Below are 23,634 nucleotides of genomic sequence, written 5' to 3'. Positions count from 1 at the left end.
ATTCTGCAAGCTAATTATGGCTTGCAAAGCGCTGTTTTTTTGCGGAATTACACATCTGGATTTCTCACGTATTTCCCGCGGCAGGGAGTTGCGGAATTGCGACGGAAATTTCCGCGGCATTTCTGCGACGTGTGCACAAAGCCCTAATGACACTATATAAATGAGTGAAATAAAAATAGAATCATAATACTTTTATTACTGCATGCAAAGGTCATTCACTGTGCAGTTGCTATATGTTGTTGTTTTTACTGCCAAGAGAGCAGGTTTTGGCTGCATAGAAAAAAATGCTCTAAAAAACTCAGCTTGTGAACATGGCCTTACTTTATCTTTTACTCCCAGGAATTTTTCTACTTGTTTTCAAACCACTGTCAGAGAACTGCATGCATGAAAGGTTCCCTGTTACTTCTCCTGTCATGTCTCTTCTGATTATTCTGCCATGTAACTTTCCCTTGTTGTTCTTCTTGGAAATAAATTAATATGTTGACCACTAACAATGTGCTGACATTCTCTTATTTTTCTAACTTGTCTATTTATTCATAAATTTCTAGGAGGAAAAACATAGCAACAGACCGTGTTCTAAGAAGACATGTTATAGAATTATTTCAACGTGAAAACAAATATTTCCTAAAACAGACAAGTTCGGGGACCAGACCTGTCGCCTATAATGCCCGCTCTGTGATAATGCTAGGCATAGGGTTGTGTATTGCTATTACTGTACTCCAGCCTAAGCGTGGTGCGAGAGATGGCTCCTTAGCATGTCCTTCATTATAGTGGATCAGTGAACCTTAGATCCCTCATTTGTGCTGTAGTTATCAGATGGATGTTTTGACACTGATCATATTGATGGGGAAATGTACGGTACTTATTGTATTTAAAGATATAAAAGCAATCCTGTTAAACATTCATAGTAGCCGTCCAAAGCTGCTCCGTGTTTGGCTTCGCTGTGGTCTTTACTGCATTGCAGAAATTACTACCAACTAGCAGCTGCCAGCAAATAAATCTGCCAGCGTGTTAAATTACTGGATGAGACTGAAAAGGAGATTCCAGGCGGGCGAGAATGACATTGACAAGTAAAGGGAGATCTCTGGATGCCTTAATAAAAGCTATACGTCTACGCGTGAAAGAATAGGAATGTGGACACTGAAACTGCTGTAGCTTTCATATAGATCATAGCCATAAACGCTGCATTACCCACGGTACAGGACATATTAGCAGAGAAATGGCATACTGTACACTGTGTGGTCCTGTTTGTTAATTAACCTTTTTTTTATTGTTTATACAGTTGTGGCCAAAAGTATTGACACCCCTGCAATTCTGTCAGATAATACTCAGTTTCTTCCTGGAAATGATTGCAAACACAAATTCTTTGGTATTAATATATTCATTTAATTTGTCTTAAATGAAAAAAACACAAAAGAGAATGAAGCAAAAAGCAAAACATTGATCATTTCACACAAAACTCCAAAAATGGGCCAGACAAAAGTATTAGCACCCCTTGGTTGCACAACCTTTAGCCAAAATAACTGCAACCAACCGCTTCCGGTAACCATCAATTAGTTTCTTACAATGCTCTGCTGGAATTTTAGACCATTCTTCTTTGGCAAACTGCTCCAGGTCCCTGATATTAGAAGGGTGCCTTCTCCAAACTACCATTTTTAGATCTCTCCACACTGGTTCTATGGGATTCAGGTCTGGACTCATTGCTGGCCACTTTAGAAATCTCCAGTGCTTTCTCGCAAACCATTTTCTAGTGCTTTTTGAAGTGTGTTTTGGGTCATTGTCCTGCTGGAAGACCCATGACCTCAGAGGGAGACCCAGCTTTCTCACACTAGGCCCTACATTATGCTGCAAAATATGTTGGTAGTGTTCTGACTTCATAATGTCATGCACACGGTCAAGCAGTCCAGTGCCAGAGGCAGCAAAGCAACCCCAAAACATCAGGGAACCTCTGCCATGTTAGACTGTAGGGACCGTGTTCTTTTCTTTGAATGCCTTTTTTTTTCTCCTGTAAACTTTGTTGATGCCTTTGCCCAAAAAGCTCTACTTATGTCTCATCTGACCAGAGAACATTCTTCCAAAACGTTTTAGGCTTTTTCAGGTAAGTTTTGGCAAACTCCAGCCTGGCTTTTTTATGTCTCGGGGTAAGAAGTGGGGTCTTCCTGGGTCTCCTACCATACAGTCCCTTTTCATTCAGACGCCGACGGATAGTACGGGTTGACACTGTTGTACCCTTGGACTGCAGGGCAGCTTGAACTTGTTTGGATGTTAGTCGAGGTTCTTTATCCAACATCCGCACAATCTTGCATTGAAATCTCTTGTCAATTTTTCTTTTCCATCCACATCTAGGGAGGTTAGCCACAGTGCCATGGGCTTTAAACTTGATGACACTGCGCACAGTAGACACAGGAACATTCAGGTCTTTAGAGATGGACTTGTAGCCTTGAGATTGCTCATGCTTTCTCACAATTTGGTTTCTCAAGTCCTCAGACAGTTCTTTGGTCTTCTTTCTTTTCTCCATGCTCAATGTGGTACACACAAGGACACAGGACAGAGGTTGAGTCAACTTTAATCCATGTCAACTGGCTGCAAGTGTGATTTAGTTATTGCCAACACCTGTTAGGTGCCACAGGTGAGTTACAGGTGCTGTTAATTACACAAATTAGAGAAGCATCACATGATTTTTCGAACAGTGTCAATACTTTTGCCCACCCTCTTTTTTTTTTTATGTTTGGTGTGGAATTATATCCAATTTGGCTTTAGGACAATTCTTTTTGTGTTTTTTCATTTAAGACAAATTAAATGAAGATAATACCAAAGAATTTGTGTTTGCAATCATTTTCAGGAAGAAACTGAGTATTATCTGACAGAATTGCAGGGGTGTCAATACTTTTGGCTACAACTATATGACTAAAAAAATTACTTAGAATTGTTATATAAATTAATCTCATCAGGAAAGGTAAGAGGAGTGGATATATCATGTAAATCGTATCATGCCGTATATAAAATACCTAAATACAGTATATGATTGGAACACTTGATGGCATCTTTCACTAAATACTGCAACCAAAGTTAACCATAGACTTCACAGTTTTGTTGTCCTTTTTACATCACCTGCCTCCACAGATCTCTTCAATTCCATGTATTCACAGCCTGCAATGATCCTTGGTCTACTGAACCACCGCACAACCAGCTCTACCCTCTCCTAGTGCATCCTCACCCATCCCTGTAGACTGTGAGCCCTCGCGGGCAGTGTCCCCTCTCCTGTACTCGTGTGTCCCTTGTCTTGCACATGTTTATTGTATTTGTCTATATTTCTCCTTTTCCCTGTAAAGCACCATGGAATAAATGGCGCTGTATAAATGTATAATAATAATTGACCTTTATACAGAAACTAGATGGAGGCCCGATGCTATCGCATCTGGAGGGCAGTAATGTCACCATGGGGGCAGGCTTTGCAGCGATGAGAATCTCTCCCCCCATGTGCTCACCCACCTATCCACTCTCTCTTTCCCCATGTGCTGACTTCTCCCTTCTGTGCTCTCTTCATTGACCTGTCTCCCCCATGTGCTATCCCCCTTGTCTCTCTCCTTCCTGTGCTGTGTTCTCCCCTCATGTGCTGTCCCGTTTGAGCTGTCTCCCCCCTGTGCTCTCTCTCACCCCTGTGCGCTTTTTCTCTCCCCCATCTGCTGTCTTCTCTCATGTCATCTCTTCTTTGAACTGTGTACCTCATGTGCTCTCCCCCTTGTTTCTCTCTCTCTTCACCACTAACAGTGTGTGTGTGGTGCGTATGGCGTATACAGTATGTGTGTTGCGCGTATGGCATATACAGTGTATGTGGTGTGTACAGCGTATACAGTGTGTGTGGGTGGTGCAACGGTGTTCCACTGGTGGTGCCGCGCAAGAGGCTGGTACCACCAGCAGTTTCCATATTGAGACACCCATCACTTGGGTGTCCCAATATGGCGGTCGGTAAACTTCTGCCGCTTGTAATTCTGGGATCTGGACGGAACAGGATGTGAAGACATTACAAGGTAAGTATATAATCATAGAATCGTAGAGTTGGAAGGGACCTCCTGGGCCATCTGGTCCAACCCCCTGCTCAAAGCAGGATTCGCTAAATCATCCCAGTCAGATGTCTGTCCAGCCTCTGTTTGAAGACTTCCATTGAAGGAGAACTCACCACTTCTCGTGGCAGCCTGTTCCACTCATTGATCACTCTAACTGTCAAAAAGTTTTTTCTAATATCTAATCTGTGTCTCCTCCCATTCAGTTTCATCCCGTTGCTTCTAGTCTTTCCTTGTGCAAATGAGAATAAAGTTGATCCTTCTACAATGTGACAGCCCTTGAGATATTTGTAGACCGCTATTAAGTCTCCTCTCAGTCTTCTCTTTTGCAAACTAAACATTCCCAAATCCTGCAACCTTTCCTCATAAGACAGGGTTTGCAGACCGGTCACCATTCTGGTCGCTCTTTTCTGAACTTGCTCCAGTTTGTTGATGTCTTTTTTAAAATGTGGTGCCCAAAACTGGACACAATATTCCAGATGAGGTCTGACCAAAGAGGAGTAGAGGGAAATAATGACTTCACGTAATGACTTCATTACGTAATGACTTCACGTATAATAGATATAGAAAGCCCGGATTTCCTATTCAGAGCAACAGATGTAGTAATTTATGGTCACATCAAGTCTATTAGAAAAGGGATCCTTTTGCAGGGTGAATTTAGGGCTTAAAGGGAATCTGTCACCCCTTTTTTGAGATATCATATAATGATATTCAATTGTGTGTCACATAAGGATTCTCTTAGTACTTTTGCTTCCCCCTGACCCCGCACCTTTCATGCATAAATACATCTGAACCGATATAAAAAAGGTATTTATGCATGAAAGGTGCGGGGTCAGGGGGAAGCAAAAGTGCTAAGAGAATCCTTATGTGGCACACAATTGAATGATATCATTATATGATATCTCAAAAAAGGGGTGACAGATTCCCTTTAAAGATAAGGTTTGTCAAGGTGGGGCAACTGTTCCTAAAAAGGGGTCAAGACTTGTAGCTATATCTTGGCAATTGTTAAAGAGCTGTCCTCAGAAACATCCCCAACAATCCTTAGAATGAAAGGAAAATATCACTGGTGTAGTACTGCATCCCTTTGTTTTTTCAGTGCACATCAGCTCTGACGGCCTATGGGATGTGGCGGCGTAGGAGACTGTAGTGACGCAGGGGACCGCAGTGGCGCAGTTTGGCACAGGCAATAATGCTGATAGTGATTATCATAGGAACACTGATGACTATATAACTTCTTGCATATAGGGCTGTATAATCGCTGAAAAGTCAGAGCCCACACTGACCTCCGTCCACTGATTAAGGCCACAGATGGACCATGTAGCAATGAGAAAAGGTGGCCTGGTCTAGTGATTCTTGTTTTTTTTTTTTTTTTTTTTCATTTTGTGGACTGCTGGGTGCTGTGGCGCATTGTTTGCTTGGAAAGGATAGTGCACCAAGCTGCATTACTAATGGAGTAAGGAAAGTCGTGGAGGCAATGTGATGCTCTGCTGGTAAGCTATGGATTCTGGCCATCATGTGGATATTATTTTGAGTTGCATTATTTGCATAGATTAAGAGAGGAGTTGAACCCAATCAGGCATCTGTGGGATATATTGGAAAAGAAGTCAGAGCCTTTTCCGTCCCTCCACAATGTACAGTTCTGCAGTGTCAGGCTCCAACCCAAGAAGTGCAGCGGCAGCATGTATGTAGAGCAGATCACAGCACTCCAGTAGAAAGTGATATTGGCTACAAAGGCTCTTTACTCATCAAACACATTATCCACTGCTAGATTGTAGAAGAAGCTCTAATCCTACAGCATACTTGTGCACTGGCTGAAGTTTAAAGCCTTGTACCTAACAGTTAGCATATATTTCCCTGAGAGCTAGAGAGAGATAGATAGATATATCTATCTATGTGGTGTGACGGGTGGTCGCGTGGTTAATGGGAGGTATATGTCACAGAAATGGATGCTCCCTGCGATGCATCCCGAAGTATTTTGTCTCTAGTGTACATGAGCACTACAGATGTCATTTAGTGCACCTGGGTCCGGGTTGCAGGTAGCAATGAGAGATGGGAGGGTCTGCCTACCCATATTGCCTCACCTTTGGGTGAGGGTGCGGACTGTACCACGTTTTGCCTGAAGATGTGTGATTGTGAATTTTGAGGACCTGGGATGAGGTCATGATCATGTGACTAGCCATGTGATAGGTAACTGGGTGTGGTTACAGCTATCTAAGGAAGGCGTGTTGCACATGTGAGTGAGTGTTTGGGAGTCTGTCAGAGTGTGGACAGACTTCCATGTGTCCAGGTGGGACACTACAGAGGGGAGAAGGAGATGCCCTCCTCTATGTACGGCTCAAGAGGGAGCCTCCGTGCTGGACCTTGCCGTGCCCTATGTGTGCACAGCGCCTGATGGAACAAAGCCCAGCTAAGGACTGGTTTTGTGTTGCTGTAAGACTATTTGCCTTTTATTCATGCTTCAATAGTTTATGGAGAAAATAAACCAAATGGACTCGTTTTAACCCCGAGTGTGCCATTGTTTACCTCCAAGTCCTGCAAAGTGAGTAATCCCCGTCCACAGACAGTGTGGAACGTTACTATATATATATATATATATATATATATATATATATATATATATATATATATATATATATATATATATATACACACACTATTCCAAGTTATTATGCAAAAAACATTTCCTCATATTTTCACTAAATTACCTATATGAATTGGTCATTGTTATTTTCCAGTCATCTAATATTCTAGTATAATTGCAATGTTTTTGAACAAACTGCCTATGAAAACAGGATTTTTTTAAAAATAAGAAACACTCAAAATGCATGTTACAAATTATTATGCACAGCAGAGTTTTCAACCTTTTTATTTTGAACAAAAAAATGGTCAATTGTGAAATTATAAGCATTATCAGCTTATTACAAAATGAAATCAAACAGTTTTCAAGTCAAAACTTTATTCTAGATGATGTTACATTTGCACATAGGACCCCTTGTTCGAAAGAAGCTTCTGAACTCTCTCGTCCATTGAATTTGTCAGTTTTTGGATGGTTTGTGCTTCAGTTGTTTTGCATGTGGACAGAATACCCTCCCAGAGCTGTTGCTTAGGGTACCGTTACACATAGCGATGCACCAGCGATCCCGACAACGATATGGATCGCTGGTGCATCGCTAAGTGGTCGCCTATGAGCTGCCAAACAGGCAGATCTCACCAGCGACATCGCAGGGGTCGGGTGTCGTTACTTACCTGTCAGACGAGGCGATCTTGATGTTCTCCTGCCCGCGTCCACGCGTCGCTCGTCGTCACAGCAGGAAGCTGACGACGAGAAATGATCCAGGACCTTCTCGTGCGACCAGCGATAACCAGCAGGGGAGCCGGTCGGAGGTAAGTATCACATGTAGCGATATCGCTAGCAATATCGCTGCTATGTCACAAAATCGGTGACTTTACAGCGATATTGCTAGCGATATCGCAGTGTGTAACGGGAGCTTTAGATGTGAACTGCCTCCCGCCATCATAGACACTCCTTTTGATGATGCTCCAGAGGTTCTCAATGGGGTTGAGGTCAGGGGAAGATGGTGGCCACACCATAAGTTTGTCCATATTTATGCCCATAGCAGCCAGAGATGCAGATGTGTTACTTGCAGCATGAGACAGTGCATTATCATGCATGAAAATGATCTTGCTGCGGAAAGCACGGTTCTTCCTCTTGAACCATGGCAGGAAGTGCTGTTTTAGAAACTCCACATAGATTATGGAGTTCATCTTTACCCCTTCAGGGATCCTAAAGGGGCCGACAATCTCTCTCCCCATGATTCCAGCCCAAAACTTTACTCCACCTCCTTGTTGGCGCCTTAGCCGTGTTTTCATGGGGTGTCCATCAACCAGCCATCCTCCACTCCATCCATCTGGACCATCGAGGGTTGCACGGCACTCATCGGTGAACAAAACAGTTTGGAAGTCAGTCTTCATGTATCGTTTGGCCCACTGGAGCCGTTTCTGCTTGTGTGCAGTGGATAGAGGTGGTCGACAGGATGGCTTACGCACAGCTGCAATCCTCTGAAGGACCCTGCATCTTGTTGTTCGGGGGACGTTGGAGGCACCAGCAGCTTCAAAAACTTGTCTGCTGCTATGACAAGCTCTTTTAACCTGACGCAATTGCCTGTTGGAAAGAGTCCTCAATTTTTCCTTATCAGCACACACACGTGTGTGCTGGGAATCAGCTACATACTACTTGATTGTGCGATGATCACGATGAAGTGCCTTGGCAATGTTGATTGTAGTCATGCCTTGACCTAAATACTCCACAATTTGTTGCTTCTCAGCAGCCGACACATCCTTTTTCTTTCCCATTTTGGCAAAAAACGTAGGCTGCTTAATAATGTGGAACAGCCTTCTTAAGTAGTCTTGCCTTTATTTGGACACACCTGCCAAACTAATTTGCACAGGTATCTGCAATTGCTTTCAGTGATATAAAGAGCCCTGACACACATCACCATCAATGAGTTTAAATGACAAACAAAAAAATTCTAACCTTATCACTCCTAAACTTTTTGCATAATTATATATATTAGCTGAAGAGCTCGGCACTGCCCGGGCATAGTAACTAACTACGGTTAGTTATAACAAATTATAATGATTATATCTATATATTATTATTTATTATTAATTATTTATATAGCACCATTGATTCCATGGTGCTGTACATGAGAAGGGGTTATATAGAAATTACAGATATCACTTACAGTAAACAAACTAACAATGACAAACTGATACAGAGGGGACTCTGCCCTTTCGTGCTTACATGCTACAGGAAGGAGATAGTAGGTTGGTGGGTTACAGCAGTTCCGATGTTGGTTGAGGTGATATCATCGGTAGTGGTGAGAGAGAAGGAGGTAGCGGGGTCATTGCAGACTGTAGGCTTTCCTGAAGAGGTGGGTTTTCAGGTTCCGCCTGAAGGATCCAAATGTGGTTGGTCTTGGAGGCGGTTGGGTGAGGAGCGAATAAGTGTGGAGGAGAAAAAGAGGTCCGGAGATTACGTGAGGGAAGGTATCGGGAGATTAGTTCTGAGACATATGGGGGAGACAGGTTATAGATGGCCTTGTAGGTCAGTATTAGTAATTTGAACTGGATACGCTGAGGGAATGGGAGCTAGTGAAGAGATTTGCAGAGGGGAGAAGCGGAGGAGTAGCGAGGAGAGAGATGAATCAGTCTGGCGGCAGAGTTAAGATTGGACTGGAGAGGTGCGAGGTTGTTAGCAGGCAGACCATAGAAAAGGATGTTGCAGTAGTCGAGGCGGGAGATGATGAGGGCATGCAATATATATATATATATATATATATATATATATATATATAATATAAAGCTGAGTGTAGAGCCCTGCCCATTCCGCATAGCCACATTCACTATAATATCCCACATCGTCCCGTCAGCCAGAGCTACCGGACTACTACCCCTAATATCCCACATTGTCCCATCAGTCAGAGCTACTGGACTACTACCCATAATATCCCACATCATCCCGTCAGCCAGAGCCACTGGACTACTACCACTAATATCCCACATCATCCCGTCAGCCTGAAGTCAGAACCAGAGCGCTGAATGGAACGGTCCTAACTTCCATACTGGAGATCCCTTTAAGAGAGGCCTGGCGTCAGAACCAGAGTGCTGAGTGGATTTGCCCTGACTTCCATACCAATGATCACTTTAATAGAAGCCTCAGGTGAGAATCAGAGCGCTGAGGGGTTTACCCTAACGTCCATACCGGAGATCCCTTAAAGAGAGGCCTGGGGTCAGAACCAGAGCGCTCAGTGGATTTTCCCTCACTTCCATACCAGGGATCCCTTTAAGAGAGCCTGGGGTCAGTACCAGAGCATTTGAAGGCAATTGCCCTGACTTCTATACCAGGCATCCCTTTAAGAGAGGTCTGGGGTCAGTACCAAAACGCAGAGTGGATTTGCCCTAAATTCCATACCAATGATCCCTTTAAGAGACCCTGGGGTCAGTACCAAAGTGCTGGATGGATTTGCTCTGACTTCCATACCAATGATCTTTTTAAGAGGGAAGATGTGCCTATGGGATGGAGGATGTGTGATGGGTATATAGGCACGGAATGGGGATTCATTTGTCATGTGATCTCTGCTCCTTTCAGGGGGGCAGACAATGGCTGGGAGCTTATGTTCCTAGGGATGCTGTATTTCTCCCACCATGTCAGTGTCTGCTGAGGTGTTGTCAAGTGGGAAAACTGTTGGTCATAGCAACCAATGACAGCTCAGCTACTTTTAACCAGCTCTGGTGAAATGAGAGATGCTTAGTGATTGTCTGCAAGGAAAACTTGCTCATAGCAACCAATCACAGCTCTGGTGAAATAAAAGATGCTTCGTGATTGGTTTGTGATACACACACATATATTAGAGAGAGAGGGATATATATATATATTCTATACACATCTATATCGAAGTTTTCAAAATCGAGGCATGTACTTGGTATTAATAAACATGTATGAATTGGTTACAAGGTGATGTGACATGGGACCTATGATATGTTCAAAATACAAAATGCTTCTCTCAAACTTTGTGTTTTAATAGGATGTTTCGTCTTCGCTTCTTGCCTGCGGTGGCAGGATTGGCAACTGTGTCACGTCGGTACCATGGAGTAGCTAATCCAGTGCACAGCAGACGGAGATTGATGCTTGCTGCTTTTGTGGGAGCAACTGCAGTATCAGCCAGTGCCGGATTACTCTGGAAGAGGTGAGATTATGCTTTATATATTTTGTCCTTATTGCTATGTGTCTGCATTTTTATCTAGAATCTTCATTTGATATCAAGAATCATTGCCAGTAGTCCAAACGATCCGACAGTTTTGTTAATCAGACTTACAAGTGAACTGAACTTGTAATTTTTTTTCCATAATTTTGTCCTACATGGAAAGTTTTGAAACTTTGCAAATCACTTTTATTAGGGGATTTGACTTATTGTTGTAGAAAATTAGATGTAAGTGGTAGTAACCCCTGCTTTTCCCTAGTCTATTTACCATTCTTCAGCTGCATTGATATCAGAATCTACTCCAGAGTACAGATGATAGCAGTGGAAGGGTCCATCAGGAGCACGACACTTTGCTCAGTGAAGGAAATATGCATCATGTTGATCACACAGTACAGCTTCAGTACCTATGTGAACAGCTGCAGGAGAATACTCTCCCCTCACTTCATATGTAAGAAGATGTGCACCCAATGCATATTCTGAATAAACAGCAGTGGTGCTGAGGTAAGAAGAGGCTGCTCACTTTGTTGTCCACCATCTGAACTAATACTATATGTACCAGAGGGTTGAGGTAAGAAGAGGCTGCTCCCACTCCTATCCATTCTGTCTGATCTAACAGTGAATGCACCAGGGGTGCTGAGGTAACAAGAGGCTGCTCAGACTGCTGTCCTCAATGTCTAATACTTCAGCGCCTCTGGTATCTCTAGTAAGAAAAATACACTCGCACTGCATGTTTGTCTGAACACTGAGTGGCTATTATGAACAGGAGATACTTTAACAATGTGGTATAGGTAATTTCTAGGTCACAGTAGTTGAGTTTCCTACTGCACATATTCACAAGCATGCACGTGCCAACATTAAGGTGAATGATCAAAGTTATTAAATTGATTAATTATTTAGAGAGCATGAAGATAAGCAATTGTGTTGCTTGTTCTATTTGCTGTCATTCTCTTGCAATGAGAGTTGTTTTCTTTCATGGCGTACAACTGATTTTCATGGAGCTCGGCCACTAGTGCCTACCCAGACGTTTTCTGAGAATGCGCAGTAGTTAGGTTTTTGGAGAGGGATTTAACTCTTAATATCCTTCTAATCACGTCCCTTCCATTTTATCTCAGCTGCTGACAACCTGCTGTTTATAAGGCTGTGTTCACACGTAGCGTTTTTTTTTTTTGCGTTTTCGCGGCGATTTTAAACGTGCGATTTTGCCACGAAAACGCAAAAAAAAGCATCCCATGCAATCCTATGGCATTGCATCGCGGAAAAATATGCAGCATGCTCATTGTGCGGAATCGCGGGGAAATCCGCACACATAGGAATGCATTGTTCTGCTTACTTTCCGCATGTGGCTGTGCCCACCATGAGAAAAATAAACCGAACATTTGCGGATGGCACCCACGGTTTGGAGGAGAGGAGACTGTCCTCCGGGCTCTGGGCAGCATATCCCTGTAAAAATAGAATTAAAATTAAAAAATTGTCATATTCTCACCTTCCGATGTCCCACGCAACGTTTCCAGGCCTCAGCGATGCTCCCGGCAGGTCCCGTTCCCAGTGATGCATTGTGATAATTACCTTTGATGACGTCGTGGTCTCGCGATACCGTAGCGGTCTTGAGAGACCGCGACGTCATCAAAGGTCATTGTCGCAATGCATCACTGGGAACGGGACCTGCAGGGAGCATCGCGAGGCTCGGGAACGTTGCGCGGGACATCGGAAGGTGAGAAAAACACCATTTTTTATTTTTAACATTATATCTTTTTACTACAGATGCTGCATAGGCGGCCTCAATAGTAAAAAGTTGATCACACTACTCAAACACTATGTTTGACGAGTGTGAGCAACCTGTCAATCAGTTCTCCAAGCGATGCTACAGATCGCTTGGAAAGCGCTAGCATTCTGCAAGCTAATTACGCTTGCAAATCGCTAGTTTTTTTGCGGGAAATAGGGGGGAATTAAAATGCGGTTTTCTCGCATATTTCCTGCGGAATGGAATTCCGGAATTCTCGCGTAAATTTCTGCGGCAATTCCGTAACGTGTGCACATATCCTTAATCTTGCAAAAACACCAGCAACAACTGAGGACTGGTTTTGGAGCAGTTCTCCTTATCATGGCTCTCACTGCCCCAAGCTGTGTGCTTGTGCAAAATGCCCTGTTATTGCTGTAAATACCATGATAAGTGTAGCCTCAGAACAAACCACTGAGGGCTGAATGTGTTAAGGCAGAACTTGTGCTGAGCTTTATAGCTCTAATACTACAGCACTGCTTCTCACCAGAACTGTCCCTCAAGTAGTAGTGCCCACCTTGCTCGAAACCAGCAACTAAAGTTACACACAATAACGTTACTTTTTTAAAAAAAAAATACCCAGCTTGAAGTAATGCATGAAAATAGTCCATCAAAAATGCAATGTGTGAACAAGCATTACTGTAAGATAGTGCAGATTTACTGGACAGAAAGTCCTCTGCAGTTGTTGTTTCTGAACCACAAACCAGAATGCTGCTAGAATGTTTGCTCTGTACTGATAGGAGAGAGGACAGATGCCTGTTATTATTTGTGTTAACCACTTGATGTCTTTTTGTTATTTCGGTCGGCCCCTGTAGGCTCAGAATGACATTTGAATTGATCAACCTACGGTAACTAGAATATAGGAAGTTGTTAGGTTCACATTGAAGATCTACTTTAACCCCTTCCTGACCTGTGACACAGCGTATGCGTCATGAAAGTCGGTGCCAATCCGACCCATGACGCATACCCTGTGTCATGACTTCAAAGCCCCCCTGCGGGGGGCTTGTGGTTAGGGTTGGGATTAGGGTTAGGTATGTGTTGGGGTTAGGGCTGTGGTTTAGGGGTGTGTTGGGGTTAGGGTTGAAGTTAGAATTGATGGGTTTCCACTGTTTAGGCACATCAGGGGGTCTCCAAACACGACATGGTGCAACCATTGATTCCAGCCAATTTTGCGTTCAAAAAGTCAAACGGTGCTCCCTCCCTTCCAAGCCCCAACGTGTGCCCAAACAGTGGTTTACCCCAACATATGGGGTATCAGCGTACTCAGGAAAAATTGCACAACTACTTTTGGGGACTAATTTCTCCTGTTACCCTTGGGAAAATAAAAAATATTCCAGCATATTTTCCATTCAAAAAGTCAAATGTGCTCCTTCCCTTCTGAGCCCTGCCGTGCGCCGAAACAGTGGTTTATGACCACATATGAGGTATCGGTGTACTCAGGAGAAATTGCCCAACAAATTTTAGGATCCATTTTATCCTGTTGCCCATGTGATAATGAAAAAAATGATGCTAAAAGAAAATTTGTGTTGGAAAAATTAAAATGTCCATTTTTTCCTTCCACGTTGCTTTAGCTCCTGTGAAGCACCTGAAGGGTTAATAATCTTCTAGAATGTATTTTTGAGTAGCTTGAGGGGGTGCAGTTTTTAGAATGGTGTCACTTTTGGGTATTTTCTGCCATATAGACCCCTCAAAGTGGCTTCAAACGTGAGGTGGTCCCTAAAAAAAAAAAAAAATGGTTTTGTAAATTTTGTTGTAAAAATGAGAAATCTCTGGTTAACTTTTAACCCTTGTTACTTCCTAACAAAAAAAATTTTGTTTCCAAAATTGTGCTGATGTAAATTAGACATGTGGGAAATGTTATTTAGTAACCACTTTGTGTCACATAACTCTCTGGTTTAACAGAATAAAAATTCAAAATTTGAAAATTGCAAAATTTTCAAAATGTTCGCCAAATTTCTGATTTTTTTCACAAATAAATGCAAAAATTATCGACCTAAATTTACCACTAACATGAAGCCCAATATGTCACGAAAAAACAATCTCAGAATCGCTAGGATGCATTGAAGCGTTCCTGAGTTATTACCTCATAAAGGGACACTGGTCAGAATTGCAAAAAATGGCCAGGTCATTAAGGTCAAAATAGGCTGGGTCATGAAGGGGTTAACAGAACCTGAGACTTTGGGGGTGGGACTTTATTTTGCTATGTCACTCAAAGATAAAAGCCTGAGGCTGAGTGCAGACATACTTTTTTGCCCTGTGGATTTTTCCGCGCAGAATTGAAGAAATCCGCAGGTCAAATGATGATTAGATCCGTGTATCTAATCCTATCCTGTGATACTGTCTGCTGATCCATGTATCTAATCCGATCCTGTGTGATACTGACAGCTGAGCCGTGTATCTAATCCTCCTGTGTGATACTGACTGCTGAGCCATGTATCTAATCCTATCCTGTGTGATACTGACTGCTGAGCCGTGTATCTAATCCTATCCTGTGTGATACTGACTGCTGATCCGTGTATCTAATCCTATCCTGTGTGATACTTACAGCTGAGCCGTGTCTCTAATCCTATCCTGTGTGATACTGACTGCTGAGCCGTGTCTCTAATCCTATCCTGTGTGATACTGACTGCTGAGCCGTGTATCTAATCCTGTCCTGTGTGATACTGACTGCTGAGTCGTGTATCTAATCCTATCCCGTGTGATACTGCTCTCCTGAAATACTCTGTGCTGCTGTCACCCTGCTGGTTTTGTGTGTGATCTACATGGTGGTATTGTGTATGATCTATATGGCGGTATTATGTGAGAACCCTGTGGCAGTATTAACCGCTAAAGGGGGACCCATTCTGGGGTGGTTCTGGCTGAGCACCTGCACACGGGTCAGGGGTAATAGATAGGTGCAGTCAGGGGAGGACTGGTGAGGCAGCTGAAGAGAGGGGTCTCATTTTTATCTTTACCATACGGCTCCATTTCCCCCCCCCCAGCCTGCTTCCCAGTGTCACCCCCGACTGCTCCTGTCGTCTCGCTTTCAGACATCGCCAGGACAGGATCTGAGGAGGGAAATGGGGTCTTTGCATGCAAAGTCTGGATCAGAACAGGCCATCAATCAGCAGAAATGTTTCCAGGATTTCTGTGGTGCTGTCACCCTGCTCCTCCCCCATATATCTCTCTGTGTGCCCCCCCTAGACCAGCACATTGCTCTCCTGAAATACTCTGTGCTGCTGTCACCCTGCTCCCAGAATCCTTGCTGCCTGCCATCCTCAGTGACCGAAGACCCCATTCCTCTCCTCAGATCCTGTCCTGGCGATGTGTGAAAGCGAGGTGACAGGGGCCTGATATATGGTGGAGGGTGACAGCAGCACAGAGTATTTCAGGAGAGCAGGGTGCCGGTCTATGGGGGGGGGCACCCTGTTCGGTGCCAGGGATTGTACATAGAGCGCTGTGTTTTATGCACATAATGGACCGTCTGCTCCACAGAAATCCAGGAAACATTTCGGCTGATTGATGACCTGTTCTGATCCAGATTTTGCATGCAAAGACAGTCAGTAACTTTGCAGGCCCCATCAAAATGGCTGATCACTGTGTTCCTAAATGTCATCCTTTCTTTTCCCTTAGCAACATGTCTCTCCAGACCACAGCATGTCTATTTCTCTTGTGGAGAAAAATTCATATCTCAGTTTGAGAGTATGCGAGTTATGTGAGTGCACCTTAGAAAGGTCAGAAAGTCTACAGGTTGTGAGTCCTGAGTCACACAGGAATCTATATGGGTAAGAATCGTTCCTGAAACAGTTCACAAATTTGTCCCTTATAGGTTTATTTGAGTCTGTTAACATGCATTAAGGTGAATTGCACTATAATAATTAACGGTCCTGACCCTTGTCCTGATACGTAGACTTTCTGGCCTTTCTAAGGTGCAATCACACTCAAATTGGGATAAGAATTTTTCTCTTTGATTCAGGAACACAATTCCCCTGATCCTTATACTGTTATGTGTTGCCGCTCGACTTGTCTTACCCGAGTCCTTCATTATTAATCTTGATGTTTCTGGTACCATCTATTCTTACTGATGTCTAAATTAAGTTGTTATATGATGAAATAAGATTTTTGTACGTTTTATAGACAGATTGCCTTGACTCCATGTTTCTTAGTATTTAGTCGCATTTATAGGAGTGTTCTGTTGCCTAAGGCCTGTCTCACACTTCCGTTTTTTCAAATCCGTCAAAATCCGTTGTTTTCCGTAAAAAAACGGATCCGCCATTTTTTGCAGGATCCGTTTTTTTTGTCCCATAGACTTCCATTACGGTTACCGCGGATCCGTCAAAAAAACGGATCCGTTTTTAAAAAAACGGATCCGTTTGCATCAGTTTCCGTCAAAAAAACGGAAACGGATCCGTTTGGCGGACACAAAAACGGAAGTGTGAAACAGGCCTAATGATGATTTTCAATGCAGCTTTTAGGCCCATTCACATTTTGTGTGATGATTGTTGTTCTGATATATCTGTTTTCTATGAAAGGTTATGTTGGGTCCTTCCGTGACAGGCACAGGGAATTGCACAAAATGAGTACAACCAAGCTTTGCAAGTCACTACTCTAATGATAATTTGAGGACAGGTTTGGCATGTGGGTCTACTTATTTAGTCAATGACCTATGAACCAGTGTCTCCAAAAATTCTCATTTTCTTGTTCAGGGATCACCTTTAGTTTAATGCTAAATGTGCTCCCATTAGTAGCTGTCATTATTCTGAACACTGGCCTTTGTCAATTATTCATAAGGGCTTTTGACATTGGCTTGATGACCATCAGGAAGATTTATGAAATCTGTTTTGGCCACCTAGCCAGGGGGTTAAAGAGGTTCAATAGTTTAATTACATTAGTAGAGAAAGCCACGTTTTGTTGCTCTGCCTGTGTAATATAACCTTTGATTGGAAATGGTCACACATAGATCCCCAAGATGGCAACATCAACATTTGTATGTTCATCCAGTGACAGAAGCTGCCAAGCATAGACTAAATTACAGTGCAGATGTGAATATTTACCTTCTGCAAAGTCAGTTGCCAATATTCATGACCATATAAGTAGCAGTAGTTTCCACAGTCTGAGCATATATTATAGGGGTGCTACATCAGTACGATATTTAATGACCAAAAGGGGAAGAAGAAATCAGTACAATATCGATGTGAACATCTGTGCATAATATGAAATATATTTTATTGAAAACTAAAGTTAATACTCCATAAAAACACTTACAATTCAAAAGAAAAAAAACACAACAGTGATGTTCCGACAAAAGTATGCATGTACAAAACATACAAAAATAATAGATAAATCCCATACACAGATATGGGTGACAACATATTCAAGAGTAAACCCTAGGTATATGGAAAATGGGCAGGATTTTGAGCAAGGTGAAAATATATGCACATATTAAAGTGCAAACATTAAAGCTAATGAAATTGTGAGTAAACCTAAACAGCTATATAATATACAGTGGGGAAAATAAGTATTTGATACACTGCTGATTTTGGGCACGGGCCAATGTACAACGATTCTGTGCATGTCTTGATCCACCACGCTGGTCTCCCTCCTCCGTCTTAACGCCCGCAGCCTTCGTGGGGCACGCTCCGCTGACGTCATGGGCAAGGCCCGCTGCAGCCATTGTAGCAGCATGCACCACTACCATTGTCAGCTCACCATCAGTGTTGGCATAGTAAAGGGAGCAACCGCTCAAGTAGTAGGAGTGGTAGCCATCCCAGTCAAAGGAGTGGAAGGTCATATATACCCCTGAACTGACCCTATCCAGACCCCTTAGAGTGACAGCGAGCGTTGAGTGATCTTTGTGAATGTCACCATTTTTAATAGGGCTATTTGTTCTTGTTTATATCACAAGAGCCTAGGAAAGCTAGCACAAAGAAGAGTACAGCGTGTGCCCTATGTAAGACTGAGTGTCTCTGGTCAGACTGCATGCAAAAAACTATCATAGATGAGACCCCAGACTTTGCTGCAAGCCTTAAGGCCCTGTCACACTAAGCGAGATCGCTGCTGAGTCCCTAGAACTGTGACGTTATAGCGATCTTACCAGCGAGATCGCTGTGTGTGACAGTGACCAGCGACCAGCCCCCCTGCCGGGTATCGCTGATCGTGCCCGAAATGTCTGGACATTTCTTTGGTCGCTCATGTCCCGCTGAGTCACTTGTATCGTCACGTTTGACACCTAGTCTAACGACCTCGTTAGCGACTCAGAAGCAAGACAAGGCGGGGATTAGCGTTCCCGTTTCCACGCCTACCTCGGCTCCGATTGGTGGTCACTACAGCGTCCTGATTGGCGGGCTTCCTTTTAAAAGAAGCTAACAAAGTAGCGCTTCAGTTCTTTGTTCCTGACCTGGGTGTGTCCAAGTTGAGATACTGTTTTTGTCCAACGGCTGCGACTCCATTTTGGATCATCTGCTTTTCCATCTTCGTTGCTTCTCTAGCCAGTTAATGGTAGGTATTTTTTGAATGAAATGGAGCACTAGTACGTCACCTTCTTATAAATGCACGGCCAATCAGGACGCGGTAGCGTCCACCATTCAGAGCTGAGAGGGCGTGAGAAAGGGAGCGCAAACCACGCCTGTGTAAATACAGCGTCACACAGTACATCCCTCATCGAGGTGTGAATCGTCAATGGAACATGCAATGTGACAGGGTCCCAACGACCACCGACATCGTTACAAAGGTCGCTATGACACGCTAGATCATTGCTCCGTCGTTGGGTAGATTGGACTGTCTGACATCTCAGTAGCGGCCACATAGCGAAGCGGCAACGATTCCTGTCGTGTCGTATCGCTGTCGGGATCGTTATAGCATCGCTAGGTGTGACGGGACCTTTAGGTCCGTGATCACGCCTGAGGTTGAAGCTTTCCTAAAGACTCTTTCAAAAAAAGGGAAAGAAAAGATCTAAGGATGTCTCTACGGAGTCAGGTGATTCTCCATTATCGACGGGAGACTGTCGCAGTGAGTCCACATCCTCCTCCTCAAACAGTTACATGGGGAGCAGACCATACTTTCCAGCTGAGGACACGGATAGTTTAGTTATAGCGGTTAGGTCAACAATGGGCCTGAAAGAACAAAAAATATCTAAGTCGCTAGAGAATGTAATGTTCGGAGGGTTATAGGAGAGGAAAAAGCGCACCTTTCTGGTTAATAGTAAAATACAAAAATATTCAGAATTGAGAGTCCTCAGTGGTTGATATCTTTTAATGGCTAACTGAAAAGATGGTAACAGATTGCATGCTTTCGAGACTACTCAGGTCTCTTCAGGCTAGATTAATACAAAATCTGAAGAGTCACATATTTATGCACAACACAGCACAGAAAAAATGCAACAGATAAGACAAGTGACATGAAGCAGAACTATCATTATGGGAGAGGGATAGACAGTTATGGCCATAAATATTGGACCAGTTCATAGATAAGGAGTGAAAGTTTTATTGTCCTCTGATTGGGGTCTGGTGTTGTGTTGTGATGCCCCCACAAGATCTTAGGAGCAAATTCCTTAATTGACGTAAAAAGACATAAATCCATGGGACACATTCATTCCTGCCCTGAGAGTGTCAAAGGTCATCATGAGTTTGTACTCTCAAACTTTTCTGTCTCTCTGAGATGTGAAGTTATCTTTCAATACCAGTAATTTCATGTCCATGGTGCTGTGATCAGGCATACAAAAATATTTTGCCACAGGTATGTTTCTGTGAACATCGCTATAAAGCTGTTATATCACAACTATTTCATGGCAGTCATCGATTTTAATTATGCATATTACCACATCCCAATCCATCTGGACCATCAAAGATATATATTTGAGAGTAGCTCTGAATGTCCAGGAACAGGTCAAACATTATTAATTCAGAGCTCTTCCAATTCGAGCTGTGAGTGGCTCCGATGATTTTCACCAAAGTAATATCAGAGATGATGGCCTACCTTTGCACTCAGAACACCATTATCGTTCCTTAACTTAACTACTTCCTTATAGTGGGAAGATCTGAAGACCACTGTGCAGCACAGCTAAAAGATGTGAGAATCATCCTGGAGGATCTTGGCTGGATGGTAAACACCCTCAAGTCAAGTCACGATTAAAACGAGAAAGGATACAGTCCTTCCTAGGCTTGGTTCTGAACTCCAAACACCAAATCTGTCTTTTACCAGAGAACAAAATAAAGAAAATACTGAACCTGGCCTTGACAGCAGTAGATCATCCGAGAATGACCGTAAGGAACGCAATGTCCCTGCTAGGATTCCTGACATCTTACCTCCCAGCAGTAAGATGGCCCAATTCCACATGAGTCCGCTTCAGTGGGAAATTCTGTCATCTTCAGTGGGAAATACTGTCTGCACAGAGGTCACTAAGAGGAAGGGAAGGTGGAACTTTAACAATCAAAAATTCCCTCTCTTGGTGGGCAGACAGGGTAAACAGGGTTCAAACCTGAAAATGTTATGGGCCATGGAAAGGGCTCAAGAGCCTTTCTTCTCTTCTCTTCCTCTTGGGTCGCCATGTCCGGGACCTGTCGGATAGCCAGGCGACTGTGACTTATATCAACCACCTAGAGTGAACAAGGTCCGATGCCTTAATGATGGCGGCAAACAAACTTCTCTAGATAGAAGAACAACACCTATTGTTCCTTACAGCACTTCATCATTTCATATAAGGGGAGTTGATGATACAAAGGCAGACTTCCTGAGCCTTGAGAAACTGAAATAGGGAGAATGATCTTTAAATTCCCAGATCTTTCAGCAAATAGTTCATTCATGGGGGCGGCCGAAGATGGATCTATTTGCCAACATACAGAACAGGAAGGTGAAGAGCTTCTGTTCACTAAACCCAAGGGAAAACCCTTCAGGTCCCCTGAAACTTCAGGATTGCATATGTCTTCCCTCTAATAGTGGTGATTCCAAAAATTGTGGGAGAGAGCAGGGAAGATCAGGCGAGGGTGAATCTGCGCTTATGTTCCGTAAGAGACAAGAAATTATTTTGCCTTTCTTTTGTGACAACCCTAGGAATCCAGGAGAGAAATAATACCATAGGTTAGTTGTTAGAGAAGGATGCTGTTAGAATATATCCATGCCCAGTCAGTGGAAGAAAGACCTGTCCCTGTTTGTAGCTTTTCAGAGTAGCAGAAAAGGGTACGGGGTATCCGTGTACCATTGCCAGATGGTTCAGGGAGACCATTAGTTTGTCTTAGGGCCCCGTCACACATAGAGACTCACCAGCGATCCTGACAACGATATGAACTTGTCAGGATCGCTGGTGTGTCGCTACATGATCGCTGGTGAGCTGCCAAACAGGCAGCTTCACTAGTGATCGAGCGGGTGCGTCGCTGTGTACATTAGTTACCAGCGCGCTGATGCTGGGAGCTGGTAACCAAGGTAAACATCGGGTTTCTAAGCGCCGCGCGGAACTTAGAAACCCGCTGTTTACCTTGGTTACTAGCTCCCTGCACCAGCGCGCTGGTAACTAGGGTACACAGAGGGTTTCTAAGCGCCACGCGGCGCTTAGGAACCCGCTGTTTACCTTGGATACGAGCTGGGAGCTCGCTGGTCGTTGCTCTCCTGCCTGCCACACGCAGCGATGCGTGCTGACCAACGGGAGACCAGCGACCCATAAAAAGTCCAGAGCTTTCAAGAACGATCAGCGATACCCGGCAAGGGGGCCGGTCGCTGATAGATGTCACACACTGCGACCTCACTGGTGAGATCGCTGTTGCGTCACAAAACTTGTGACTCAGCAGCGATCTCGCTAGCGAGATCGCTGTATGTGACGGGGGCTTTACACTACACTGTGGCAACCTCCTGGCCAGATAAAGCAGAGGTATCAATTGATCAGATTTGTAAGACCACGACCTGGTCCTCACTATCTACCTTCTTTAGGCACTACAGACAGAATCTGTCCTCCTCTGCTGACTTAAACCATTGGTAGAGGGTGGTCCCTCCCTAAGGTGTTTCAATTCTACAAAAATTTCTCAGGTGTGTTGTCATGGGGAAGGGAAAACACCAAGGTTTCTTACTGGTAGCCGTTTTTTTTCCGAAACCCATGACAGCGCTCTTATATGATCCCCCCCCCTTTTTACTAAATGGGTGCTTTATGATGTGTTGGTTGTGTATAGATTAACCTGGAAGTTGTCTCATGCCCTGTAACCCAACTGATGCGAGGGAGAGGTACCGCCTTTTTGTTTCAGTAGGTTTCCTGTCCTTGCTGGGCAGATCCCTCTCAGGTGTGCTGTCATGGGTTCTGGAAAAACCGGCTACCGGTAAGTAACCTTGGTCTTTCGGCAGCACATCGTTGTGTCCGTTGAGGGGCTATACTACCAAAAACAATGGCTGACTATGCGCACTGAACGATCTATTTCCATATTTTTCAGGGCGTATCTGAAGCGCTGTCTGCCTGTGTAAACCGGCTTTTAAACTATTGACTATCAATAAATATTTACCGGTCCTTTAACACTACAAAAATTGTCCTGTGTAAGCAGACTTTTATGGGCCATGTGCGTAGGCCAATAATTGGTAAACAAGAGATCCTTGGGATGCTCGTTTCCTGACCTTTTGAAAAAACAAAGCTTTCAGTCATCTGCTGAAATGATTCACATTGTTTTCAGCAGCACATTGTCCGATGTAAACAGGTAGAGATCTTAAGAGAACATTGTTATTCTGTAGACACAGAACTATTATATTATGGAACGTTCTGTGCACATGAACTTGCGGTCGGCTCGACTATACAGGGTATTAAAGTACTCCCTATAAACTTACGCGTAGACAATTGGCGTTCTTTTAAATGGCTGCGATCGGCTAGTCTAATTGCACTCCTGTACCTGAATGGGGGGATATGTTTGTATCATCAGACTGTCGAATGTCTAAGATTAACCTCCAAGATAAAGCGTCTCGGGTTGTTAAGTTAAAGGCAAGTATTTTTCCTCATTTACTTGTAATAATATATCTCATCATATATATTTTAGGATTTATTAATGTCACATAAAAGGGGTGATTAAATTGCAATTACAAGGGA

General features: G+C 43.5%; 1 protein-coding gene across 2 annotated transcripts in view; it reads left to right on the top strand.

The window, feature by feature from the left end:
• The window catches only part of MICU1 (mitochondrial calcium uptake 1), a 402,009-nt gene that overhangs the window by 26,870 nt on the left and 351,505 nt on the right, over window positions 1-23,634 (top strand). For both annotated transcript variants that reach the window (XM_073585810.1, XM_073585809.1), the window contains exon 2: window positions 10,652-10,813. In XM_073585810.1, coding sequence (XP_073441911.1) covers window positions 10,653-10,813 — 161 coding nt within the window. In that variant the 5' untranslated portion in view covers window position 10,652. The remainder of the gene's footprint in view (window positions 1-10,651; window positions 10,814-23,634) is intronic.

The sequence above is a fragment of the Dendrobates tinctorius genome, unplaced genomic scaffold (genome assembly GCF_039654945.1).
Source record: "Dendrobates tinctorius isolate UK_male_01 unplaced genomic scaffold, ASM3965494v1 ptg000089l, whole genome shotgun sequence".
Classification (NCBI taxonomy): domain Eukaryota; kingdom Metazoa; phylum Chordata; class Amphibia; order Anura; family Dendrobatidae; genus Dendrobates; species Dendrobates tinctorius.
The sequence above is the reverse complement of the archived record's forward strand: the minus strand, read 5'-3'. Positions and strand labels throughout refer to the sequence as shown.